This window comes from Balaenoptera borealis (assembly GCF_965194805.1).
Source record: "Balaenoptera borealis genome assembly, chromosome: 13".
Taxonomy (NCBI): Eukaryota; Metazoa; Chordata; class Mammalia; order Artiodactyla; family Balaenopteridae; genus Balaenoptera; species Balaenoptera borealis.
In genome coordinates this window covers 44,400,474-44,413,470 of record NC_138870.1, presented here as the reverse complement: position 1 = coordinate 44,413,470, position 12,997 = coordinate 44,400,474, and the positions used below count along the sequence as shown (strand labels likewise).

At 51.8% G+C, this 12,997-nt stretch overlaps 1 protein-coding gene across 1 annotated transcript; it reads left to right on the top strand.

Annotated features, from left to right (window-relative positions):
• Positions 1-502: 502 nt before the first annotated feature.
• On the top strand, positions 503-8,135 carry KRT81 (keratin 81; the record flags this gene model as incomplete). Its single annotated transcript, XM_082351377.1, has 9 exons — positions 503-3,464; positions 4,203-4,411; positions 5,215-5,275; positions 6,052-6,147; positions 6,372-6,536; positions 6,799-6,924; positions 7,177-7,397; positions 7,659-7,690; positions 7,939-8,135. Exons 1-9 carry the CDS (start codon positions 3,096-3,098, stop codon positions 8,133-8,135), a joined length of 1,476 nt encoding a protein of 491 aa, XP_082207503.1. The 5' UTR covers positions 503-3,095.
• Positions 8,136-12,997: the final 4,862 nt, after the last annotated feature.

Genomic DNA, 12,997 nt, shown 5'->3' with positions numbered 1-12,997 from the left:
TCAAATTGCTTAGCAAAGACCAGCCATTAGTAATTAGCTCATGTTTATGCGGTCATTTTTACAGGGAGTTACACTGGTAGAAAAGGCAAAGCGTGTGTGAGCTGCACCCTGACTCACAGGGCTTCTCCTCAGGACACCCGGCCAGCTGGCTGGCTGGTAGCACCACAGCTCCCTGTGGGCAGTGCTCACAGTGGCGGATGAGGGCATGAATGGCCTCGGAAGACCTGGCCCAGCTCCCCAAACACATAAAGTATCAGGAGCCACGCCCTCCTCTGGGATGGCAAAATGGCTGACACAGTCCGTGACCCCATGTCAGTCCTGTCACAAGCCCCACTCCTGAATGTTTTGCACAGACACACTATTCTCTTTTCCCAAACCCTCCCTCCCTCCTGCCCTAAGCTGATTTGCCTGCCTTTGCCCCTAAGACACAGCAGCTATGGGGGAGGGGCGGGGGGGCGGGGGAAGACTGCCAGCTGCGGCGTTTCACTTCTCTTTTCTTCCCTTCCATTTAATGCAAACCCCTGTACTTAATGGTATCATTTTTCTAGACCTGCTCTATTGGAATGGGGTGCTTCACGGGTACATAGAACACAGCATAACCTATCTAGGTACTTACAATATACCAGAGGTAAACAAATAACTAAAACTGCTGCTCTCCATCCCCTTCCTTCAGTTCGCGGCCACACGGTCCTGCAGATCTCCACCCCGCCCCCCAGCCTCTCATTGCCCTGTGCCACATACATGCCCATTGGCCCTCCTGGTTCCAACCATTCCAGCCTCCTCTGACTCTGCCCACCTTCCTTAGACTGACTCTCCCCAATCCTATATCCACAGATATCCTCTCTCTAACAACTTCTCCACCCTCTTGAAAGTTTGCAGGGATTAGAAAATCCAGGGGTTGCCATAGCCTATAGGTGAGAAGGCATTGCATCTCCTGAGCTTCATTACTTAATAGATGGGAGACTGGAGCTTACCCGGCTCTTTGGTGGGGCTAATGGCAGACTCTGGGAGGGCTCACGCCATGGAGTACTTCCCAGAACTTCTGCTGCCAGCGTCCTTGTTCCCATGGTGAGCCACAGCCACTCCCCGCCTCTGCAGAAGACCCTCTAACACTAGCAGGAGTTGTATCCTTTTGATGTGATTCGATTTGGGGTGGTCCGGGAAGATCCCACATGCCACAGAGCAACTAAGCCCGTGTGCCGCAACTACTGAGCCTGCGCTCTAGAGCCAGCGAGCCACAACTACTGAGCCCGCGTGCCACAACTACTGAAGCCCCCGTGCCTAGAGCCCGTGCTCCGCAACAAGAGAAGCCACCACAATGAGAAGCCCGAGCACCACAACGAAGAGTAGCCCCCACCCGCCGCAACTAGAGAAAGCCCGTGCACAACAACGAGGACCCAACACAGCCAAAAATAGATAAATAAATAAATAGATAAATATATTTTTTAAAAAAACAGAAGCAATATTGTAACAAATTCAATAACAACTTTAAAAATGGTCCACATAAAAAAATATTTAAAAAAAAAATAGATGGGAGACTTTGGTTGAGTTATTTAACCTCTCTGAGCCTCAGTTTCCTCATCTGTAAAATGGGGATAATGATACATACTTCATATGGTTGATGTGAGAATTAGAGATCATTTATGGCATATAATGATGGTCACATAGTAGGTGGCCAATAAAAAGAAAATAGGACCTATGTTGCCCTATGGAGTTCTTTCTAATTGTAAAGGGGAAAATGTACTCAAGTGATCCGATTTAGCATCACCAGTAACAGGACAACCTGACATTTTGTGCTTCCTGGGGTGATACGGTAAGAGTTATAAAGCATCAGTTATGACGTATTCTGCCCAAAGATGTTTCAGTTAAACCCAGTCAAGCCTCCAGACCAGCACTATCTAATAGAAGCTGGTGTGATGGTGGAACTGTTCTGTAGCTGTGCTGTTCAGTAAGGTAGCCAGTAGTCATGTGTGGCATGTAATTGCAGGACTAGATTTTGAATTTATTTAATTTTAACTAATTTAAATAACCACATGTGTCTATTGGCTACCATACTGAACAGCCTAGCTCAAGAGTTAATTTTCAGTGTACAGAAAATACAAGAGATAGAGCCATAAGTTAAATCAAGAAAAACTATTTTTAAAAATTATTAGGACAATTGGGAAATTTTAATATGGAATGGATAGTAAATGACTCTTTGGAATTATCGTTCTTTTTCTTGCATGTGAAAATGGTACTGTCCTTATTCTTAAGAAATGCATGCTTAAGTATTTAAGGGCTCCATGTTATGCTTTCTGTAATCGTCAAATAATTGGGTAAATGTGAAAGAATATATGGCACAATGTTAACAACTCTTGAATCTGGGTACCTGGGTGGAACACATCAGGGTGTTTGTTACACAGGTACTATTCCTTCAACTTTTCTATATGTTTGAAAACTCTCATAATAAAAGTGGAAGGAAACATAAAACACAAATATTTAATAATCTGCTGGCTGCTGCCATGACAGGAAAAGTCAGGTGTATTTCAGCAGCCAACTGGACTTTCTGCAGATGGGGGAAATACAGCTTTATGTTATAGTAGAACCTTGGCCACTACTGGGATGGAAACTTCTAGAAGTTATTCATAAATATCGCAGTCTTTCCTGGGTCCCTCACTCACACCCTACACACATACAGTTTGCCTGCTTCTGCCCCATCTGGCTTCCCTTCTCTTCCCCTTTTCTTGGCCCCATTCTTCCCTCCCCTCCCCTGCCCTGCCCTTCTCTCTCCAGTACCCTCAGATGTGTGCATGCCCTGCTGTCAAGGCACTTTAAAGATGAAACATGCTGAGTTCACCTACAGCCCAGGGGTTGGCATCCTTTACACAGAGGAGGGTGCGGGCCACTCCACTATTAAAGCACATTCTAGAGAGGCGTTGGACCCAGCTAGCCACCCAAGCCCATAAAGCACAAATTGCAAAACCCCATCTGCATAGCCAAGCCCCTTTCTACCTGAGCATAAATAGGACCCAGGCTTCTACAGGAGGACATTGGAGTTTCCACAAGACTCCAGTTCTCCTATCCTGTCCTCTGCAAGCCAAACCTCCAGAAGCATCATGACCTGCGGATCAGGATTCGGCGGCCGCTCCTTCAGCTGCGCCTCAGCCTGCGGGCCCCGGCCCAGCCGCTGCTGCATCACGGCCGCCCCCTATCGCGGCATCTCCTGCTACCGCGGCCTCACCGGGGGCTTCGGCAGCCGCAGCCTCTGCGGGGGCTTCCGCGCCGGCTCCTGCGGCCGCAGCTTCGGGTACCGCTCTGGCGGCGTGTGCGGCCCCAGCCCACCCTGCATCACCACCGTGTCGGTCAACGAGAGCCTCCTCGCACCCCTCAACCTGGAGATCGACACCAATGCGCAGTGTGTGAAGCACGAGGAGAAGGAGCAGATCAAGTGTCTCAACAGCAGGTTCGCTGCCTTCATCGACAAGGTGGGTCTCCTTGATCACACCCTTCCGGAACCTTCCCTTCCTGGGTAGGCACTGAAGGGGTAGTCAGGGGGCAGGAGAGATGTGGTGCCCATGAGATTCCAGTCTAATGGAGGAGATGGACACATATCCAGGGCACAGAAAGATCAGAGAGTTGAGTCTAGAGCAGGGGCTCCTGATTAGGCAATTGTTATTATATACAACCTCTGTCCAGACAGGCAGGGTCCCCACAGACAGACAAGGACAAGGTTTGGAACCGCATGTCAGAGGAAGAAGGCCATACATGCAAACAAGACACAAGAAATGCACATAAGATATAGGAAGAGGACCACAGGTCAGCCTTTGGGTGGGTGTCCTTGATCACACCTTTCCTGAACCCACCCATGCTCAGTTCAGGCTGGGCACTGATGGGGGAGTCAGAGGCAAAAAGACCTCTACTTGGCTCCTGACCACATGCCACCTAGGCTCAGCACGTCAGGATAACTCAGTCCACCTGAGCAGGGACTGATCTTTCCCAGCCCCTTGCTCTCACCCCTAAGTTGGAAAATCCAAACATAGATCCCAATCCCGAAATCCAGAAGTTGCCTTGTCTTCCACAGCGCCCTCTGTGTAATCTCTGCTGAGCTCCTGGTTTGGGAGTTTACCTTAAAGCAATCGGCGCCCTCCCCCATCCCCCCATGCCCCAAGTAGGCTTTGGGGCAGTGGGAGCCATCTGACCCGTCCTCCCACCCCAAATGGCAGGTGCGCTTCCTGGAGCAGCAGAACAAGCTGCTGGAGACCAAGTGGCAGTTCTACCAGAACCGCCAGTGCTGCGAGAGCAACCTGGAGCCCCTGTTCAACGGCTACATTGAGACGCTGAGGCGGGAGGCTGAGCATGTGGAGGCCGACAACGGGAGGCTGGCCTCTGAGCTCAACCACGTGCAGGAGGTGCTGGAGGGCTACAAGGAGAAGTGAGTGCGGTCAGGGATGATGTTGGGCACAGGAATGGACTTGAGTTAAAGCCTATTGGATGAGACTGGAGAAGAATTTCCGAGAAGGGGCAGTGACCTTGCAGGGCAGGTGGGCGGTGTGCAGCAGGATCTTCACATCAGGCAGTCATTGATCAGACACCTAAGAGCAGGGCCGTGATTCCCCAGGAGGTCTCTCTCTGCTCCTTCAGCCTTCTCTTCTTGGAGCCTGATCACCCAGCAGCTATGCCCTGCGGGCTGTGGGGAGGGGGCTTCTGCAGTCTCCCAAGCCTTCTCCTCCCGGCCTCTCAGGCTCCCACCTGTAGCACCTGGATGTGATATGAGTCCCAGTGTCGCTCAGGGCTGCCAGGTCCTGGGGCTGCTGGTGTCCCATCGTCTAGGGTGCGGAGTGCTGAGGGCCTCTGGGACTCATAGGCCCTCCCACAGGTGAGCTAGGATGGACACCCAGGTGAGGGGAGGCTGCAGGGCCCCACAGGTGCTGCTGTCCACTCCTAGCATGGGGCTGGTGCTGAGTCCTTATTCTCCTCCAGACGTGACCTCAGAGCAGCTTTGGGAACAGGGCTGTGAGGTCCCAGAAGAGTAGCCCCCTGGACCCCTCAATTCAAAGTGGAGAGAGAATCACAAACACATCCCAAATCCAACCACAGAGGACCCCAGTAGGGCTGCCAGGGGGCGGGCTGTGTTGGCAGGTCCCTAACATTGCCTCCTTCACTGGTATGAAGTGGAGGGGGTTCTGGGGAGACCTGCCCTGCCATGACCTCCCTTTCTGCCCTCTTCTGCCTCAGGTACGAGGGGGAAGTCAATCTGAGAGCGACAGCGGAGAATGAGTTTGTGACTCTGAAGAAGGTGAGTAACATGGGATCGGGAAGCAGAGACACGAGGGATCTCAGAATGACAGGCTCTTGTTGGGGAGACCCATGGTCTCAACCTCAGTGCGGGGTGCAGTGACCTTGCCAAGTCAGCATGGGAAATTCCCAGAGATTAGGTCATGAAAGGCACATGTAGGGCTTTGAGAAGGGCAATAACCTTGGAATATCCACTAGCACCCTGCCCTGAAGCAGGGGGATGGCTGAGTTGACCTCTGGACGTTCTGTGCTGCTTCCGAGCTGGTGGTCTGTGGCTGGGGTGCCATGTAGGCGTGGCAGCCTCAGTCTCTCTGTCGAGGGACGGTGTCCTGTCTCGTGCTGCAGGAAGTCTGGTTAAGAAGAGGGGCACAGTCTCAGGATCGGGGGGAGGATGGAGCAGAGCCAGGAGAGGCCAGGTGGAGTCTTGGAGGACTGCTGGGGGACAGGGAAGTGTCACGGTGGCTGAGTGAGGGAGCCAGTCTGGCAGGCTTCCTGGTACAGGGGAGGGTAAGAAGGAGAGCTGGGAGGGAAGGGGTCTCAGGTGGGAGGAGTGAAAGCCTGGTGACCCATGTCCAAGGCACGAGGGGTTTGTTCTTAGAAGGGGAGGAGGTTGTGAGGTGCCTCTGGGGAAGGGCAGAGGGTATGGAGATGGGACGGGAATAGGAGCTCTGGGAATCCTTTTCCCCTCACCTCCATGTAATGGGTGAAGAGAGAGGGGAATTTGGGGGTGGTGATCACCAGAGGTCCTCTGAACTCAAAGACTCCCCACCTTCCCAGGATGTGGACTGCGCCTACCTCTGCAAGTCAGACCTGGAGGCCAACTCAGAGGCCCTGATTCAGGAGATCGACTTCCTGCGGCAACTGTATGAGGAGGTGAGGGGTTGTGGTCCAGGCAGAAAACCAGCAGCGGGCCTGGAAGAGAGGGTGTTGGTCTGGGATCAGAGTGGGACAGGGATTTGGGCAGGAGCTGCAGTCCGTGAGGCTGTCAGAGAGGGCAGGGGCTAGACACCAAGGAGGGCTGAGAAGGTTGGGTACACACTGTGGTGGTGGAGGGGGTGGTGTAAACCACACGCATCCTCCCACCCCACCATCTGCAGGAGATCCGAGTTCTCCACGCCCACATCTCAGACACCTCGGTCATCGTCAAGATGGACAACAGCCGGGACCTGAACATGGACAGCATTGTGGCCGAGATCAAGGCGAACTATGACGACGTTGCCAGCCGCAGTCGGGCCGAGGCTGAGAGCTGGTACCGCAGCAAGGTGAGTGTCTCAGGGCACCTGCCTCCTAGACATGGTGGCAGGGATGTGTGGTATATATTAACAAGGCTTCTTTTGTCTGGGGATTCTGATTCCTAGAGGTGGTGAAAGAAGTGCAGACCCCTCTCAGGTTGTAGTAGTAGGACATGGCTGCCACGTATGGTTGCACAGGCTGAGTACTGTACGATTTGCAAATCATCTGTGGTGTCCTGAGTGGGTGGCATGTCCCATCCTGAGTTTCATGAGCCTCCCTGCTTCCCTCCAGTGTGAGGAGATCAAGGCCACGGTGATCCGGCATGGGGAGATCCTGCGCCGCACCAAGGAGGAGATCAACGAGCTGAACCGCATGATCCAGAGGTTGACGGCCGAGGTCGAGAATGCCAAGTGCCAGGTAGGGGTCGTTTGAGGCCCACCCGGGGTCCCACAGTCAGTGTGTGCACCCAACTGGATCTCACCATTCATTCTCCAGCCCATTTGCATGACTCAAGTCCCAGGTTGTGGCCACTCAGGGAGACCCAGGTGATGAAGAGCAGAGACCTGTTCCTGGGGTGATCCCAGCTGGGTGGAGAGACTGGAAACATCCAGGAATTGGACACAGTGACCCAGGGACCATAACCCACCTTGTTCTCTTCTGGGCCCTTAGAACTCCAAACTGGAGGCCGCAGTGACCCAGGCGGAGCAGCAGGGCGAGGCGGCCCTCAACGACGCCAAGTGCAAGCTGGCCGGGCTGGAGGAGGCCCTGCAGAAGGCCAAGCAGGACATGGCCTGCCTGCTCAAGGAGTACCAGGAGGTGATGAACTCCAAGCTGGGCCTGGACATCGAGATCGCCACCTACAGGCGCCTGCTGGAGGGCGAGGAGCACAGGTGGGGCCCATCCCAGCCTGGCCCTGAGCTGCCCATTCCCACCCCTTCTACAAGAACCACCCTTGATCCTGGCTGATCAGGGATCTGGGACAAACCTATCATTTATCATTTGGGGTGGGGGGCGGTTTCTGAGGACTATTAATTTTGACCCACTGCCCCCTCCTTCCTGACCACTTGTGAACCCCACCCCAAGAATTTGTAGAGCTCTGTTGGCCACTCTGGCTCAGTCACTAATGTTGATTTTTTCCTCTTCCCTCTCAGACTGTGTGAAGGCGTTGGGGCCGTGAATGTCTGTGAGTAACCTAGGCCCTGTGTGGATGAATTTACTCTCTTCCTGTAAGGGATGGAAGGAGGAGTTCCACTGGACCTAAATATAAGAGTGGGCTGGCATCACAGGAGGAGGGATTTGGGGTTAGACAGCAAGCAAGGACCACTTCTTTGGGACTAGAGTTGTTAAGTAAAGATGCTTGGAGAGGTGCATCGTCGGGGAGGCCGGAGACTCGGCCCCCCAGAATTTTGACTCAGCCTTTGGGGTTCGCAGGTGTCAGCAGCTCCCGGGGCGGGGTCGTCTGCGGGGACCTCTGCGTGTCCGGCTCCCGGCCGGTGACTGGCAGCGTCTGCAGCGCCCCCTGCAGCGGGAACCTGGCGGTGAGCACCAGCCTGTGTGCGCCCTGCGGCCCCTGCAGTTCCATCAAGTCTCGCGGCGTGGGCCCCTGCGCCAGCAGCTGCCGCAAATAGGCGCCCCAACTCAGGCCCGGCCCCGCCAACCCTCCCGCGCAGCCGGGCAGGGCCCGCCTTGCCTGGCCCCGCCCCACCCCACCCCGCCCACCTCTGGGCGGAGCAAGCCCTAGGCTACTTCTCTGGCTCTTCGAAAGGTCCATCCCACTCCTAGCCTCTCAAGCCTGTGTGTGATCCCCTCTTCCCGGGCTCTGCCGCCCACGCTGGGAAAGGCTACCCTAGAAAGACGTCTCTTTGGCCACCACAGGAAGGGGACTGCGGGGCAGGGAGGACCAGGATCAGGACCTGGGCTGCATGGGGCCAATGGCCAAAGCTCCCACTCTGTCCCGGCATCTCCCCTTCCTTCTCTGCCGTGTTCCTCTCTTTCTTGATCTGTGTTTCCAATAAATCAATATAGCCAACCCTGGGCCTTGTCTGCACTTCTGCTATCCTCCTCAGGGGTCGAGGTTTGGGAGGGTCCCCAAAGTCACATGGAGCAGAAAAAGCCCTAGATCTGGGGTCTCCACTACAGTCCTTTGTCCCTGGGCTCACAGCACTCTCAGATTTAGCCAAGCATTGTACTAGGCCGCTACATCCTGTAATTTTATCCATACCACCTTCACAATATCTCCCACAGTAGCCAGGGCAGGGCCCCACCCTGAGTTCGGTGGCACAGCTGGGGTTTGAACCCCGTGAGCATGTTTAGTGCTCATTTCACTAAACCACAGCTGCCTCCCAGAGAACATATCTGTGCACATCTGTAAACCTACGGGTAGATGCACCAGTCACTCAAAGCTTAAGGAAACATCACTCCTGGCTTTGGTGGGGAAGACTCAAGCCTGAGTAATTTCCAAGAATTCTTTAAGGGGTGAATACGTGAACATGACTTAAACTTTCAAAAAGCCTTTGATATGGCTGTCTTTTTTTAATGGAGTCCTTTTGGGGTTTGGAGACCTTCCATAGCTGATAAATTGCCTCAAAGCTAGAAAACAGCACGTAGCAAGAAGATGATGTGGTGTAGAGGTGAGCACACGGACCCTGGAGCCAAACTGCATGTGTCCAAAACTGAGCTCTGTTCCTAGCTGAGTGACTTCAGGCAATTTACTTACCCTCTCTGTGCCTCAGTTTCCATATGTCTAAAGTGAAAATGAGAAAAAGAGCACCTCTCTTTTACCTCCTAGGGTTGTTGGGAGGATTAAGGAATTTCATATACATAAAATACCTAGTGCCTGCCACAAAATCACAATATGCATTTATCATCAGTAGTATTCTTTTGCAGAATATAAAGTAGAAATCCCTCCTGGGATCAGGGCCATGGGCAGCCTCTCATTACACTTATATCTGTGATCAGAGATTGCAAGCACAGAAAGAAATCCCCACGTCTTCCAGGCCATCAGGCTCCTTCATTCAGGAAACCGTCCCCGCCACACTGATGAGGATATTACAAGTGCTGGTGGGAGTGGAGAGATGGCCCCTCAGCTTCACTATAGGCCAAGGCAAGTCCCTGAATATACATCTGTACAGCAGAGTGAATCTCTAAACTTCCAGTGCCGGGCCCAGGAAACTATAGCAGAAATGGAAGTCCCCATCCCCATCTCTAAGTGTGATAGAAATCATTGAGAATATTGAGAGATCAGAAGTGAGCGGTCTGAAAAGACACTGGCTCTTTTAAAAGATGGGATTAATTCCAGGTCTCCTGGCAACCAATGTGTCCCCTTCACCCTCCAATGGAATTCTGAGGACAGAGCCCTCAGAGAGTTCCAGAATATGCAACTGTTCTAACCAGCCCTCTGTGCTGTGACACCACACAGCTCAGAAGCAGGCCCTGTCTGGAGTCCAGACCTGAGGCCCCAGCACCAGCTCTATCCCTCCATCCCTCCCCAGTTCAGAAGCCACCAGTCCTGAGGGACTTCTCATCTCTGTCAACTGACCCCTCCCTCTGCATCTCACTAGTCTCATCAGCCCAGTTGGACCTTGATAACCTGTCATACTTCACTCTCTCACCCTCCCTCTGGCTCTGACCTTCTCTTTCCTACTCCAGTTCCACAATCTTCACCTTCACAGATCTAGGTTCCCACTCCTGGACAGCTCAGGCAGAGGAGCGAGGGTGAATGGATCACATACATATTGCCCATGATACAGAATGGTGAAGAAAATGAAACACCTCGCTGTGTGACATTTAGCAAGTCACCTCCCCTTTCTGGGCCTCAGTGTATTCACTAGTGAAAAAAAAATGATTGGACTAGATGACTGCTTAGCCATTTAAAGTCCCTTAGCCATTTAAAGTTCTATTATTCTTTTTAATTGAAGTATAGTTGATTTACAATGTTGTGTTAGTTTCAGGTGTACAGCAAAGTGATTCAGTTTATATATAATATATATATATATATTCTTCCTCAGATTCTTTTCCATTATAGGTTATTACAAGATATCGAATATAGTTCCCTGTGCTATACAGTAGGACCTGTTGTTTATCTATTTTATATATAGTAGTTTGTATTTGCTAAACCCAAACTCCTAACTTACCCCTCTTCTCACCTTTCCCCTTTGGTAACCATATGTTTGTTTTCTATGTCTGTGCATCTATTTCTGTTTTGTAAATAAGTTCATTTGAATCATTTTTTTTAGATTCCACATATAAGTGATATCATATGATATTTGTCTTTCTCTGTCTGACTTACTTCACCTCATATGATAAACTCTAGGTACACACACGTGTCTGGGCATCTGTGTGGAAACATGTACATTTGTGTGTAACTGTGAGGGTTCCTATATGTGTGATGATGTGTATGAATGTGTGTATACCTGTATATATGTGCTGAAGAGAGGACTTTTGTGGGTACGTGTGAGTGCACAAGTGGACTCGTGTTGGTGAGATGGGGTCACAGATGGAGAACCGGGTATGGTGGGAGTGGTGATGGGAAGGTGCCGCTGGGTGTTATCCTGAGGAGGTGACCTCTGACTAGGGAACCCTAGCTCTAACCCTTTGGCTCCCCTATGTACCCCTCCTGCCCTGCAATTACTATAGCACCAGCCAGGGCAGAGGGAGATCAGTTGGCCTTCTTGAAGTTGGAGAGCCTTCTTTAAAGGTGCTCAAAACCCTTCCCAAGAACTCCAGTAAGTGAAATATTAATGACATTCATATCGATACAATTCTTACTATGTTTTCAACACTTTACATATAGTAATATAGTTAATTCTGAAACAACGCTATGATAGGTACTATTCTTGTTTTACAGATAAACTGCGGAGCAGCGAGGTTAATTAGGGAGGAAAAATAAAAGGGACAAATAAATCTTCACTAGTCAGGTCTGGAGAGGGCAGGACTGAGGCCCAGAAACAGGTGAAAAGTAACAGCAAGATTGGGAACAGAATCTGGGCCCTTTCTTCTTATTCCAGACTGGACTGGTTGATATATTGCAGCTAGAATCACATCAGGAAGGACTGCATTTAGACTCATCAAGACACTCCCAAGGAGGGTCTCGTGAAACACGTTAATAGTGGAAGAACAGGGCCCAATTCACCCAAGGACAGAGCAGACCAAACAGGACCACAGAGCCTCAGCTCGTTCATATCTACTACGTGGCAGGCTCTGGAGACAGATGGATGAGAAAGGTCACATGCTCAAGGGGCTCGAATAGAGATGCGAGCACAGTGAAGTCACGTCCAGCACTTTAAGTGCCGCTATCAAGTGTGAGGCAGGCGTGGGGAGCCGATAGGGACTGATCCCGCGGGATCCCCTTCTGCTGAGAAGCAACTGATGACAACCCTCCTCCCTTCAGAAGTCACTCCAACTCACAAAGCTTGTAAATGAGTGAGGACTGACTCCCCATAAATGCCCCAGGCTGGAATATGGCCCGTGGCCAGAGGAGCCACTCAGAAAAGTGGTCCCCAAACCGCAAGCATTGCTGGTGGCCCATGTGGCCCTGGCCCAGCAAGTGACTAAAACCTGACCTCATGGCCCTTGGGATCTCCCGGCCTGACATCAGGCCTGGGATTTGGAAAGAGAACCTGTGGTCCACAACCAGTCCTCGGTGATGCTGGATGCAGGATGCTCACCGTCAATCCTGCCTACAGCTCCTGGCTGGGGAAGGGCGGCATTTCCTTCCGCACATCCCACAAAGTTCCTTTGTTGACATGATCAGCACAACAGGGGCTGGAAAAACTTGACCTTGAACATCAGAGAATCTCATTACCTCCTAGCAAAATGCAGGGAATAAGGAGTCCAACTGAAAAATCTTGTGGAGGAGTGGCTCTGCTTTCAGGCAGCTGCTTTGCATTGGGAGTCTTGGTAAGAATGTTTATACAATTGGTGTCAGTCAGAAAGGATCAAAAGGGTCTGATGTATGAGTCCAATGGGGCCATGTTCCCTACCCCTCAGGTGATTGACAGCCTGTCAGCCAAGTTCTGGTCCCATTCCTCTTGCATGAGACTGCTCTGTTTATCCAGCAAGGGGGGCCTTTTGGGTACCTGTTCTCTGGGCTGGGACCCAAGAGAACACAGCAGACACTCTGGCACTAGTGAACCTTAAAAGGTAAAGCCGGGGCCTCTGGCTAATTATGCACCTTAGCCCCACCCAGGGACATAGAAAGCAGGGACCATTGTTCCCCAGATGCATTGGTGATGTAATCCTTTGTGCAACAGAAAAGAATGTGAGCTTGCTGAGTGGAGGCTTCTCTCAGGCCTGTGTGGCCAAGAAAGAGCCCAGAAACCCAGCCTTTCTCTGCTCACCCCACCCGCACAAACTGGCTTACCTTCCGCCCCCCCAAAGTTGCCTTGTGAAAACTCAGACCAAACTACACTGTTGGAAGCCATCCAGAGGCTGCAACGCCATGACAAGGTCATGGGGCGCTCCAGTGCGGAACTGCAAGGCGGAACCGCAC